The sequence below is a fragment of the Salmo trutta genome, chromosome 21 (genome assembly GCF_901001165.1).
Source record: "Salmo trutta chromosome 21, fSalTru1.1, whole genome shotgun sequence".
NCBI classification, from domain to species: domain Eukaryota; kingdom Metazoa; phylum Chordata; class Actinopteri; order Salmoniformes; family Salmonidae; genus Salmo; species Salmo trutta.
This window is the reverse complement of record NC_042977.1, coordinates 3,140,338-3,152,787: the sequence shown is the minus strand read 5'-3', so window position 1 is coordinate 3,152,787 and position 12,450 is coordinate 3,140,338. Positions and strand designations below refer to the sequence as shown.

The window sequence follows — 12,450 nt, the reverse complement described above, 5'->3', positions numbered from 1 at the left end:
CTCTCGTCACTTTCATCCGGAGGCAAATCCCCCGCTGAGCCCTCTTCAACACGCAGCAGTCCAGCCTTTCGAAACCCATTGATAGTGGATTTTTTGGACAATGCTCCACGCTGTCAGGACCCACTGGCAGACTTGACCATAAGTTGCTCTTCGCATGCGGCCCATTTTAGTGAAGGATTTCTCCCCACTTGTCATCCAAGCCTCCCGCTGAACACGGAGCGCCACCTTAAATACACGATTTACACTGATGTCGAGTGGCTGCAAATACTTTGTTGCACCCCCAGGAATCAGGGTGACAAAATGACTACCGTAATCAGAATGATGGGAAGTTTGAGAGCGCTCGATTTAATCTAAACAGTAAACAAAAAAGATGTTTGACCTTAACCCGTTCGGCAATTTCATTGGTCTAATGAAAGCTTCATACCGCCAAAAAACTGAGCACGTCACAGAATGTGTTTTTTTGGAGAAAGAAATTTGAAAGCGGGAAAAATCCATATATTAGCCGCGTCATTGTTTAAGCCGCGACGTTCAAAGCGTGGGAAAAAAGTTGCGGCTTATAGTCCGGAAATTACGGTAGCTGTTCAGGGGTCTAATGGCTTGGGGGTAGAAGCTGTTAAGAAACCTTTTGGTCCTAGACTTGGCACTCCGGAACCGCTTGCCGTGCGGTAGCAGACAGAACAGTCTATGACTAGGGCTGGAGTCTTTGACAATTTTTAGGGCCTTCCTCTGACATCGCCTGGTATAGAGATCCTGGATGGCAGGGAGCTTGGCTCCAGTGATGTACTGGGCCGTTCGCACTACCCTCCGTAGTGCCTTGCGGTTGGAGGCCGAGCAGTTGCCATACCAGGCAGTGATGCAAACAGTCAGCATGCTCTCTGGTGCAGCTGTAGAACTTTTTGAGGATCTGAGGACCCATGCCAAATCTTTTCTGTCTCCTGAGGGGCAATAGGCTTTGTCGTGTCCTCTTCACGACTGTCTTGGTGTGTTTGGACCATGATAGTTTGTTGGTGATGTAGGAACTTGAAGCTCTCAACCTGCTCCACTACAGCCCCGTCGATGAGAATGGGTGTGTGCTCGGTCCTCCTTTTCCTGTGGTCCACAATCATCTCCTTTGTCTTGATCACGTTGAGGGAGAGGTTGTTATCCTGACACCACACAGCCAGGTCTCTGACCTCCTCCCTATTGGCTGTCTCATCATTGTCGGTGATCAGGTCTACCACTGTTGTGTCATCGGAAAACTTAAAGATGGTGTTGGAGTCATGCCTAGCCATGCAGTCGTGAGTGAACAGGGAGTACAGGAGGGGACAGAGCACGCACCCGAGGGGCCCCCATGTTGAGGATCAGTGTGGCGGATGTGTTGCTACCTACCCTCACCACCTGGGGGCGGCCCGTCATGAAGTCCAGGATCCAGTTGCAGAGGGGGGGTGTTTAGTCCCAGGGTCCTTAGCTTATTGATGAGCTTTGAGGGCACTATGGTGTTGAACGCTGAGCTGTAGTCATTGAATAGCATGCTCACATAGGTGTTCCTTTTGTCCAGGTGGGAAAGGGCAATGTGGAGTGCAATGGAGATTGCATCATCTGTCGATCTGTGGGGCGGTATGCAAATTGGAGTGGGTCTAGGGTTTCTGGGATAATGGTGTTGATGTGAGCCATGACCAGCCTTTCAAAGCACTTCATGGTTACAGACGTGAGTGCTACGGATGGGTAGTCATTTTGGCAGGTTACCTTAGTGTTCTTGGGCACAGGGTCTATAGTGGTCTGCTTGAAACATGTTGGTATTACAGACTCGGTCAGGGACAGGTTGAAAATGTCAGTGAAGACACTTGCCAGTTGGTCAGTGTATGCTCGGAGTACACATAATCTGTCTGGCCCTGCGGCCTTGTGAATGTTGACCTGTTTAAAGGTCTTATTCATCATCCGGAACAGCTGGTGCTCTCATGCATGTTTCAGTGTTTCTTGCCTTGAAGTGAGCATAGAAGTAGGTAGGCTTGTGTCAGTGGGCAGCTCGTGGCTGTGCTTCCCTTTGTAGTCTGTAATAGTTTGCAAGCCCTGACGCATCCGATGAGCATCAGAGCCGGTGTAGAACGATTCAATCTTAGTCCTGTATTGGCGCTAGGCCCGTTTGATGGTTCGTCGGAGGGCATAGCGGGATTTCTTGTAAGCTTCCGGGTTAGAGTCCCGCACCTTGAAAGCAGCAGCTCTACCCTTTAGCTCAGTACAAATGTTGCCTGTAATCCATGGCTTCTGGTTGGGGTATGTACGTACAGTCACTGTGGGAACGAAATAATTTATGCACTTATTGATGAAGCCAGTGACTGATGTGATGTACTCCTCAATGCCATCGGAACAATCCCGGAACATATTCCAGTCTGTGCTAGCAAAACAGTCCTGTAGCTTAGCATCTGCTTCAGCCGACCACTTTTTGATTGACCAAGTCACTGGGGCTTCCTGCTTTAGTTTTTGCTTGTAAGCAGGAATCAGGAGGATAGAATGATGGTCAGATTTGCCAAATGGAGGGCGAGAGAGAGCTTTGTACGTGTCTCTGTGTGTGGAGTAAAGGTGGTATAGAGTTTTCTCCCACTGGTTGCACATTTAACATGCTCGTAGAAATTTGGTAAACGGATTTAAGTTTCCCTGCATTAAATTCCCCGACCACTAGGAGCGCCGCCTCTAGATGAGCGTTTTCCGTATACAGCACATTGTGTGTGGTCTTAGTGCCAGTATCGGTTTGTGGTGGTAAATAAATAGACAGCTACGAAGAATATACAGTTGAAGTCAGATGTTTACATACACATAGGATGGAGTCATTAAAACTCGTTTTTCAACCACTCCCCAAATTTTTCGTTAACAAGCTATAGTTTTAGCAAGTCGGATAGGATATCTACTTTGTGCATGACAAGTAATTTTTCCAACAATTGTTTACAGACAGATTATTTAACTTATAATTCACTGTATCACAATTCCAGTGGGTCAGAAGTTTACATACACTACGTTGACTGTGCCTTTTAAACACCTTGGAAAATTCCAGAAAATGATGTCAAGGCTTTAGAAGCTTCTGATAGGCTAATTGACAAAATTTGAGTCAATTGGAGGTGTACCTGTGGAAGTATTTCAAGGCCGACCTTCAAACTCAGTGCCTCTTTGCTTGACATCATGGGAAAATCAAAATAAATCAGCCAAGACCTCGGGAAAAAATTGTAGACCTCAAGTCTGGTTTATCCTTGGGAGCAATTTCCAAACGCCTGAAGGTACCATGTTCATCTGTACAAACAATAGTACGCAAGTATAAACACCATGGGACCACGCAGCCGTCGTACCGCTCAGGAAGGAGACGCGTTCTGTCTTCTAGAGATTAACTTACTTTGGTGCGAAAAGTGCAAATCAATCCCAGAACAACAGCAAAGGACATTGTGAAGATGCTGGAGGAAACAGGTACAAAAGTATCTATAGCCACAGTAAAACGAGTCCTATATTGATATAACCTGAAAGGCCGCTAAGCAAGGAAGATGCCACTGCTCCAAATCCGCCGTAAAAAAAGCCAGACTATGGTTTGCAACTGCACATGGGGACAAAGATCGTACTTTTTGGAGAAATGTCCTCTGGTCTGATGAAACAAAATTAGAACTGTTTGGCCATAATGACCATTGTTATGTTTGGAGGTAAAAGGGGCAGGCTTGCAAGCCGAAGAACACCATCCCAACCGTGAATCACGAGAGTGGCAGCATTATGTTGTGGGGGTGCTTTGCTGTAGGAGGGACTGGTGCACTTCACAAAATAGATGGCATCATGAGGCAGGAAAATTATGTGGATATATTGAAGCAACATCTCAAGACCTCAGTCAGGAAGTTAAAGCTTGGTGGCAAATGGGTCTTCCAAATGGACAATGACCCCAAGCATACTTCCAAAGTTGTGGCAAAATGGCTTAAGGACAACAAAGTTAAGGTATTGGAGTGGCCATCACAAATCCCTGAACTCAATCCTGTAATATAGTTTGTGGGCAGAACTGAAAAAGTGTGTGCGAGCAAGGAGGCCTACAAGCCTGACTCAGTTACACAAGCTCTGTCAGGAGGAATGGGCCAAAATTCACCCAACTTATTGTGGGAAGGTTGTGGAAGGCTACCCGAAACGTTTGACTCAATTAAACAATTTAAAGGCAATGCTACCAAATACTAATTGAGTGTATGTAAACTTCTGACCTACTGGGAATGTGATGAAAGAAATAAAAGCAGAAATAATTGATTCTCTCTACTATTATTCCGACATTTCACATTCTTAAAATAAAGTGGTGATCCTAACTGACCAAAGACAGGGAATTTTTACTAGGATTAAATGTCAGGAATTGTGAAAAACTGAGTTTAAATGTATTTGGCTAAGGTGTATGTAAACTTCCGATTTCAACTGTAGATGTAAACTCTCTTGGTAAATAGTGTGGTCTACAGCTTATCATGAAATAGTCTCAGGCGAGTAAAAACCTAGAGAATTCCTTACTATTAGATTTTGTGCACCAGCTGTTGTTTACAAATATACATGGAACGTCACCCATTGTCTAACCAGAGGCGGCTGTTCTATCCTGCCGATGCAGCGTAAACCTCACCAGCTGTGTGTTTTTCATGTTGTCGTTCAGCCACGAATCGGTGAAACATAAGATATTACAGTTTTTAATGTCCCGTTGGTAGGATATACGTGATCATAGTTTGTCTATTTTATTATCCAATGATTGTACGTTGGCTAATAGGACCAATGGTGAAGGCAGATTACTCAGTCGCCATCGGATCTTTAGAAGGCACCCCGACCTACGTCCCCGATGTCTGTCTCTTTCTACTGCGAATGACGGGGATGAGGGCCTTGTCGGGTGTCTGAAGTAAATCCTTTGCGTCCGACTCGTTAAAGAAAAAATCTTCTTCCAGTACGAGGTAAGTAATCGCTGTCCTGATGTCTAGAAGCTCTTTTCGGTCATAAGAGACGGTGGCAGAAACATTATGTAAAAAAAAGTCAGTTACTAATAATGCGAAAAAACACACACAATAGCACAATTGGTTAGGGCACTAAAACGGCAGCCATCACCTCCGGCGCCATTGTACAGGACGAGAACATCTGCTGATGACTGGAATACTGCTTGTCGTTAGAGCTGTTGACTTTTTGGTGGTATTTTATCTTATTGTTAGCTGCCTTGGACAGCTCCACTCCCTTTGCATTTTATGTTTTTAAAAGTTAATATGTTACAAAATGTTGGTGCGAACTGTAAATATCTTACCGGTATGTCAGTATACAATGAATAAATCTAATTGGGGCTCAGAATTTCTCTTGGTCATGTCCCCTGATCCCTCATCGTATTTCCTTGATGACCTTCGAGGTTTGGTTGCCACCATGTTGTTTACACAAGGTCATCATGTTTGTGATGAGTGGTCATGAAGGAAAAGAGACAAGGAAAGGAAGCTTTTTTAGAATTATTGGGATGTACTGTAGCCATTGATGTAAACATGAATGGTATTCATGAAAATAGACACTGAAATGTCAGCATATTAATCCAATGAAACCATGTTTCGAAACTATGTGGAACTGTAGTGTGAAAATCATAGTATTTATTTCTTGAAGAATATGTTAACTGCTTGTATGCCTACGTTTTAGCATGTATACATGTGTGGATGTGTGTGTTTGTTATTGTGTCTCGTTAATGGGTTTCTTTCCTCACCAGGAGAAGATGCCTATTCCCTCAGTGGTGATTGAGCCAGCCTCCAGCAACGAAGGTGACGATGACCGCGACGTTATTGACATTTCCCCAACGACCATCAGCGACAACGGAGTGACACCGGACACCCAGACGGCCAAAGACATCACCACCTCTGACGGCCCACCAGGACTCCCTCCTGGCTTCCTTTACAAGGTTTTCCCTGGTCCACACACACACCCACTCTAACCCACTATACTCCTTTTTTGTGTCAGTCTCTCACTCTTGCCCTCGCACACACACACACGCGCACACACAAACACCCACAAGACCTGCCTGATTCACACTATACGGCTGACCCGAATTGTACTGTGCTGGCTAGATAGGATATTTTCTTTTCAGTTGGTCTTTCCAGCAACTATGGTGGACTCATAACCAGGCTTGCCCAATACAGCTGGGCTTTACTAGGTTTGGCCCTATAGTGTGAAACTGGCAACACTCAAAATAGAATAACTGTATTTTGTTGTATACCGTTATCAACACACACTTGGATGCACACACACACATGCGTTCTCATGCTGTATTATGAACTCCCATCCTGTAGGTGGAGACTCTGCATGACTTTGAAGCTGCAAACTCAGACGAGCTGGAGCTGAAGAAAGGTGACGTGGTTCTGGTTGTTCCCACGGCTACAGCAGAAGATCAGGTGAGGAAAAACTCTGTATTCACACTGCATTAAATCAGCTTTAAAATTCTAAAAACTCTATATTAACCCTGTACAAATACTGAGCACTTCACGTCCATAGTATATCATAAATATGGTATAAAATAGAGTGGATCTCAGATCATTGGTACGTTAAAAAAAACAAACACAGCACTCCATGTAACAATATGCCAGACGATCCACTTGGTGGAGCCATAAACATATTGCTTATGCCTCATAGATCTGTGAACACTGAAAGGATAGGCTTTTGAGAAAGTAAAAGGACCGAAATAGAGCTGGGTCCTTGTCTACCTAACACATACACAAATAGAGTAGTTTAGCTTTATGTTAGCTACCAGCCTAGTACACAGGCATATCCATGGCCAATCAAATTCACCCCTTGCCTCACTTTCTCCATGTTTTCCAGGATGCGGGCTGGCTTACAGGTATCAAGGAAAGCGAATGGTCGCACCTTGGGGCCAGTGCCCACAAAGGACTTTTCCCAGAAAACTTCACACAGCGCTTGGAGTAACCATCTGAGCCCGGAGAAAATAGTTGTGGGGGTGGTGAAGGGGACTGTGTTCTCCAGACAATGTCTAGCCGATCGTCTGCTAACCCGTCTGTGACCTTGTCTGCAAGACAGACCAAGGCCGTCACTAATAGAGGAAATGACACAAACAATCAACAAAATACAAACCAAGTGTGGATAAACACTAGTACCTGCTCGGAGCATAACGAAAAATAACATGAGCATGATGCGATAGTATGGTCTACCCTTTTTTTGTTTGTTAACCTTTAAGCAGCAGCGAATTGATGTGTGCTTTGTTGGAAGTGTGGTGACCTCCACATGTAAATCCCTTGATCTCCACATGTAAATCCATATCTGTTTCAAGGATAAACTAAAATGAGAAATTCCTCCTGAAGAAAAAAAAAAGTTACCTTATCTTCTCTGCACCAAGTGTATTGTATTGATTTTGTTGCTCTGCAGCGGAATTTCTAAAAATCTGTAGTGCTATGATCTATCTAACTGTTCTTAAGTGTTACTTTAAGTGTTTTCTTTCGACATTTCAGCCATAAATGTTACCTTTTGCATCATTGTTAGTGTTCTCTTGTAGTGTCATGGCTGTATGTGTGCGGCTGTAGTGATGATTTTTTTGGAGTACTCAGTGTTGACATTGTTCATTGACAAGACGTGCCGTGCTCTTGCCGAAACAACATAATTGACGTTGAAATTCTGAGCATTGGAATGGGACGTCCGATGAGTTTCCAGCATGAAATATTATGTTAGTGATGAAGCTGAGATCCAGGAACTGGCAGATGCAGGTTTCTCAAAGTAAAATAAAAAAAATAACACTGTAGCTCCCTAACATAAAACGTTAATGTGTATATCCTTATATCTGCAATTACATATATACAAGAAACCAAGTCAACCAGTGGAAAGACATATGAAGTTATTTATTTGTGAATGAAATGTAATGATAAATTGTATTTATTTAACTTTATATTTTTAAAGTCTAAGATCACTGGGAAGGTGCTGGGAGAGAAATCAGATATGCAATCTATGTAATTGGTTTATATACTGTAGGGTCACAATAGTCCAACTGTTCAGTATAGCAATGAATATGACGTCACTCCTGTTTTCGTACAGTTAGCCCTCACTGTATAACCTTTTTTTGTGATATACATATCTGTGATTATTTATCTAAAGGTGAATAAAGAATAGTTAATATGTTACAGCTCCTCGTTGATTGGGAATTATTTGCAGATCTGGTTCAAATACATGCGTATTTAAGTATTTGTATTTTAAATACTTATTGTCTGGCCAAATCAACTACTTCTATTTGAAGTATTTGAAAGTATTTTTCTTATCATTTCCTCTAAATACTATTTGAAACTATTTTCAAATACTTGTTTCCAAATACCCTGGAGGACCAAACAGACCAGGGTACAAATGCATAGAGTATTTAAATATTTGTATCTGAAAATACATGTCAATACTTTCCAAGTGTATTTTCAAATACATTCCAATATTCAAGTAGTATTTTTTCAAAGAAAAATATCCAAATACGATTTTTGTTCTTCATGAAAAACAGGAACTTGTGAGTTGCACAGCATGGCAGGGTCAACGACATTCAATTTACTGCACTTGCGAGAGTCAGACAATACCAAATCAAAGAGCCAATATACTGTAGATGAAGAGCTCCAGAAACGGCTTCTCCAATAGAAATTCCCGATCACGCTGTGTAGGTGATGTTATGGCAATGTTGTGTCGCACTGACCTGTGCATGAGCAGCCCGTCAAATCAAAGGCTTTGATTTGACGGGCTGCTCATGCCCATCAAATCAAAGGCACTCCTTCGATATAAAGTTGAAGTCGTAACATGTTCAGCTTAAGGCTGAAAATGATCAACTAAGGACAGAGCAGCTTCAATACTAGATCAGCTTCAATATTGCAGATGAAGTAGAAGCCACAATTTCAGATTATAAACACTATATCAATTTTACGGACACAGTATATTATACAATAGTTACACTACAGGTCAAAAGTTTTAGAACACCTACTCATTCAAGGGTTTTTCTTTATTTTTAAAATGTTCTACATGGTAGAATAATAGTGAAGACATCAAAACCATGAAACAACACATGGAATCATGTAGTAACCAAAAAAGTGTTAAACAAATCATAATCCATTTTTTTATTTGAGATTCTTCAAATAGCCACCCTTTGCTTTTCACACTCATGGCATTCTCTCAACCAGCTTCACCTGGAAAGCTTTTCCAACAGTCTTGAAGGAGTTATGGCAACGTTGTGTCGCACTGACCTGTGCATGAGCAGCCCGTCAAATCAAAGGCTTTGATTTGACGGGCTGCTCATGCCCGTCAAATCAAAGGCACTCCTTCGATATAAAGTTGAAGTCGTAACATGTTCAGCTTAAGGCTGAAAATGATCAACTAAGGACAGAGCAGCTTCAATACTAGATCAGCTTCAATATTGCAGATGAAGTAGAAGCCACAATTTCAGATTATAAACACTATATCAATTTTACGGACACAGTATATTATACAATAGTTACACTACAGGTCAAAAGTTTTAGAACACCTACTCATTCAAGGGTTTTTCTTTATTTTTTAAATGTTCTACATGGTAGAATAATAGTGAAGACATCAAAACCATGAAACAACACATGGAATCATGTAGTAACCAAAAAAGTGTTAAACAAATCATAATCCATTTTTTTATTTGAGATTCTTCAAATAGCCACCCTTTGCTTTTCACACTCATGGCATTCTCTCAACCAGCTTCACCTGGAAAGCTTTTCCAACAGTCTTGAAGGAGTTCCCACATATGTTGAGCACTTGTTGGCTGCTTTTCCTTCACGCTGCGGTCCAACTCATCCCAAACCATCTCAATTGGGTTGAGGTCGGGTGATTGTGAAGGCCAGGTCATCTGATGCAGCACTCCATCACGCTCCTTCTTGGTCAAATAACCCTTACACAGCCTGGAGGTGTGTTGGAACCAAAAATAAAAAAATTGGACCTGTTTTCCACCGGTCTATCGTCCATTGCTCGTGTTTCTTGGCCCAAGCAAGTCTCTTCTTCTAATTGGTGTCCTTTAGTAGTGGTTTCTTTGCAGCAATTCGACCATGAAGGCCTGAATCACGCAGTCTCCTCTGAACAGTTGATGTTGAGATGTGTCTGTTACTTGAACTCTGTGAAGCATTTATTTGGGCTGCAATCAGAGGTGCAGTTAACTCTAATGAATTTATCCTCTGCAGTAGAGGTAACTCTGGGTCTTCCTTTCCTGTGGCGGTCCTCATGAGAGCCATTTTTATCATAGCGCTTGATAGTTTTTGCAACTGCACTTAAAGAAACTTTCAAAGTTCTTGAAATGTTCCGAATTGACTGACCTTCATGTCTTAAAGTAATGATGGACTGTCGTTTCTCTTTGCTTATTTGAGCTGTTCTTGCCATAATATGGACTTGGTCTTTTATCAAATAGGGCTATCTTCTGTATACCACCCCTACCTTGTCACAACACAACTGATTGGCTCTAACGCATTAAGAAGGAAAGAAATTCCACAAATTAACTTTAACAAATCACACCTGTTAATTGAAATGCATTCCAGGTGACTACGTCATGATGCTGGTTGAGAGAATGCCAAGAGTTTTTGGTTACTACATGATTCCATATGTGTTATTTCATAGATTTGATGTCTTCACTATTATTTTACAATGTAGAAAATAGTAAAAATAAAGAAAAACCCTTGAATGAGTCGGTGTGTTCAAACTTTTGACTGGTACTGTATACTAAGTAATATGTATGGGAAATTTGTTTTGATTTAGAATGGACCATGATCATGCACCGGTCTCAAAACAGGGGCAGGGGAAAAAATAAATGCAATCTACTGTATGCACTTAAATAGTGAATTGACTTTGCTTTTCCTGTGGTTCATTTTCATAACAGCCAGGTAGGCTATACTCATGTTGTAAAGAGAAGCAATGTGCTTAATATAAGGAAAGTTGAGAAATAAATATAGTAGGCCTAGCCTATAGAAAGCTGATGGGATCCTGCTCTTTTTAATAGAGGCCATCACTCTGTTTTCTCACACAATTGCATAGCCTGTAGACATGTTGCGCAACATGGTCTCTCATGAAGTGATTCGATTTTTGAGTACATTTGCATTGGTGTCAGAGTGATTAGAGTGACAATAGAGTGCTGAGTACCAGGCAGTTAGCAACTTACTAACCTGAGACATGGCTGAGTATAGCCCACGAAGATCTCCTCCACCGCACGAGCCCAAGGGGGTGCAAAACCTGACAGGAAGATCACGTCGGTGACTTAACCCACTCAAGTGGAGTATAGCGAAAAAAGCATGGCACGACGTGACACACCTCTCCTAGGGACGGCCCCCGTCAGAGGCAGAGAATCCCAGTGGAGAGAGGGGAGCCGGCCAGGCAGAGACAGCAGTTCATCACTCCAGTGCCTTGGCGTTCACCTTCGCACCCCTGGGCCAGACTACACTCAATCATAGGACCGGCTGAAGAGATGAGACTTCAGTAAAGACTTAAAGGTTAAGACAGAGTGTGCGTCTCTCACATTAATAGGCAGACCATTCCATACAATTTGAGCTCTATAGGAGAAATCCCTGCCTCCAGTTGTTTGCTTAGAACAATAAGAGACAATAAGGAGGCCTGCGTCTTGTGACCGTAGTTCGTGCAGTTTAGTTAGCTTTGTGACAGTATAAAAAATACATGTTGGATTGTTTTTATTCTCTTCAATTAGGTTGGAAAAGTAGGCTGATCGAGCAGCAATGAGGGCTCGTCGATATTGCACAGTACTGCTTTCCAAGCTAGTCAAAGACTAGCGCCATTTCATTTGACGTTTTAGGCATTTAGCAGATGCTCTTATCCAGAGCGACTTACAGTAGTGAATGCATACATTTCATACATTTTTTTCCCCATACTGGTCCCCCGTGGGAATCAAACCCACAACCCTGGCGTTGCAAACACCATGCTCTACCAACTGAGCCACACGGGAACAATTTCCATTCTAATGTTCTGGAAGTTTGCTTCAGCAGGGATGCAAACTGGTGAGGGCCCAAAAAGGTGACACTTTTTTTTCTGCCCTGAAACATGCAAAAAATCCCTGTTAGGGGGAAATGCAGGTTTTAACTAATTAAACAGTAAAGAATATGATGTACATGATCGGTGTCTGTGTGTAAAATAACAAGTGGTTAATGTGAACCTAACTCACAGCTAAAAAATGAAAGGAAAGCAATCCAATGTTATTTGTTGCCTAGACTTTACTGTATATGACACTCAAGTCTTGAGAAAAAAACTATACACTAATGGAACGCTTGTGACCACATACACAAATATTGCACTTGGGGAAAAAATGTAGAAATAGAATGAAACAAACAGGCATTCTATATTTGCTCTATTATAGTGGCCACTACAGACATCGATCAAGTGCACAAGGCTACATGTGTGCAAAAATAACGTTCTCTGAGTAAAAAAATATATAATCCCCCCTCACACACACACACACACACACACACACACACACACACACACACACAC

The 12,450-nt window shown here is 42.2% G+C and overlaps 1 protein-coding gene across 5 annotated transcripts in view; it reads left to right on the top strand.

Annotated features, from left to right (window-relative positions):
• amph (amphiphysin) overlaps positions 1-8,107 on the top strand; it is a 120,218-nt gene extending 112,111 nt beyond the window's left edge. For all 5 annotated transcript variants that reach the window (XM_029703968.1, XM_029703966.1, XM_029703969.1 and 2 more), the window contains 3 exons: positions 5,696-5,884; positions 6,273-6,374; positions 6,799-8,107. In XM_029703968.1, the coding sequence (XP_029559828.1) occupies positions 5,696-5,884; positions 6,273-6,374; positions 6,799-6,903 (396 nt within the window). In that variant the 3' untranslated portion in view covers positions 6,904-8,107. The remainder of the gene's footprint in view (positions 1-5,695; positions 5,885-6,272; positions 6,375-6,798) is intronic.
• Positions 8,108-12,450: the final 4,343 nt, after the last annotated feature.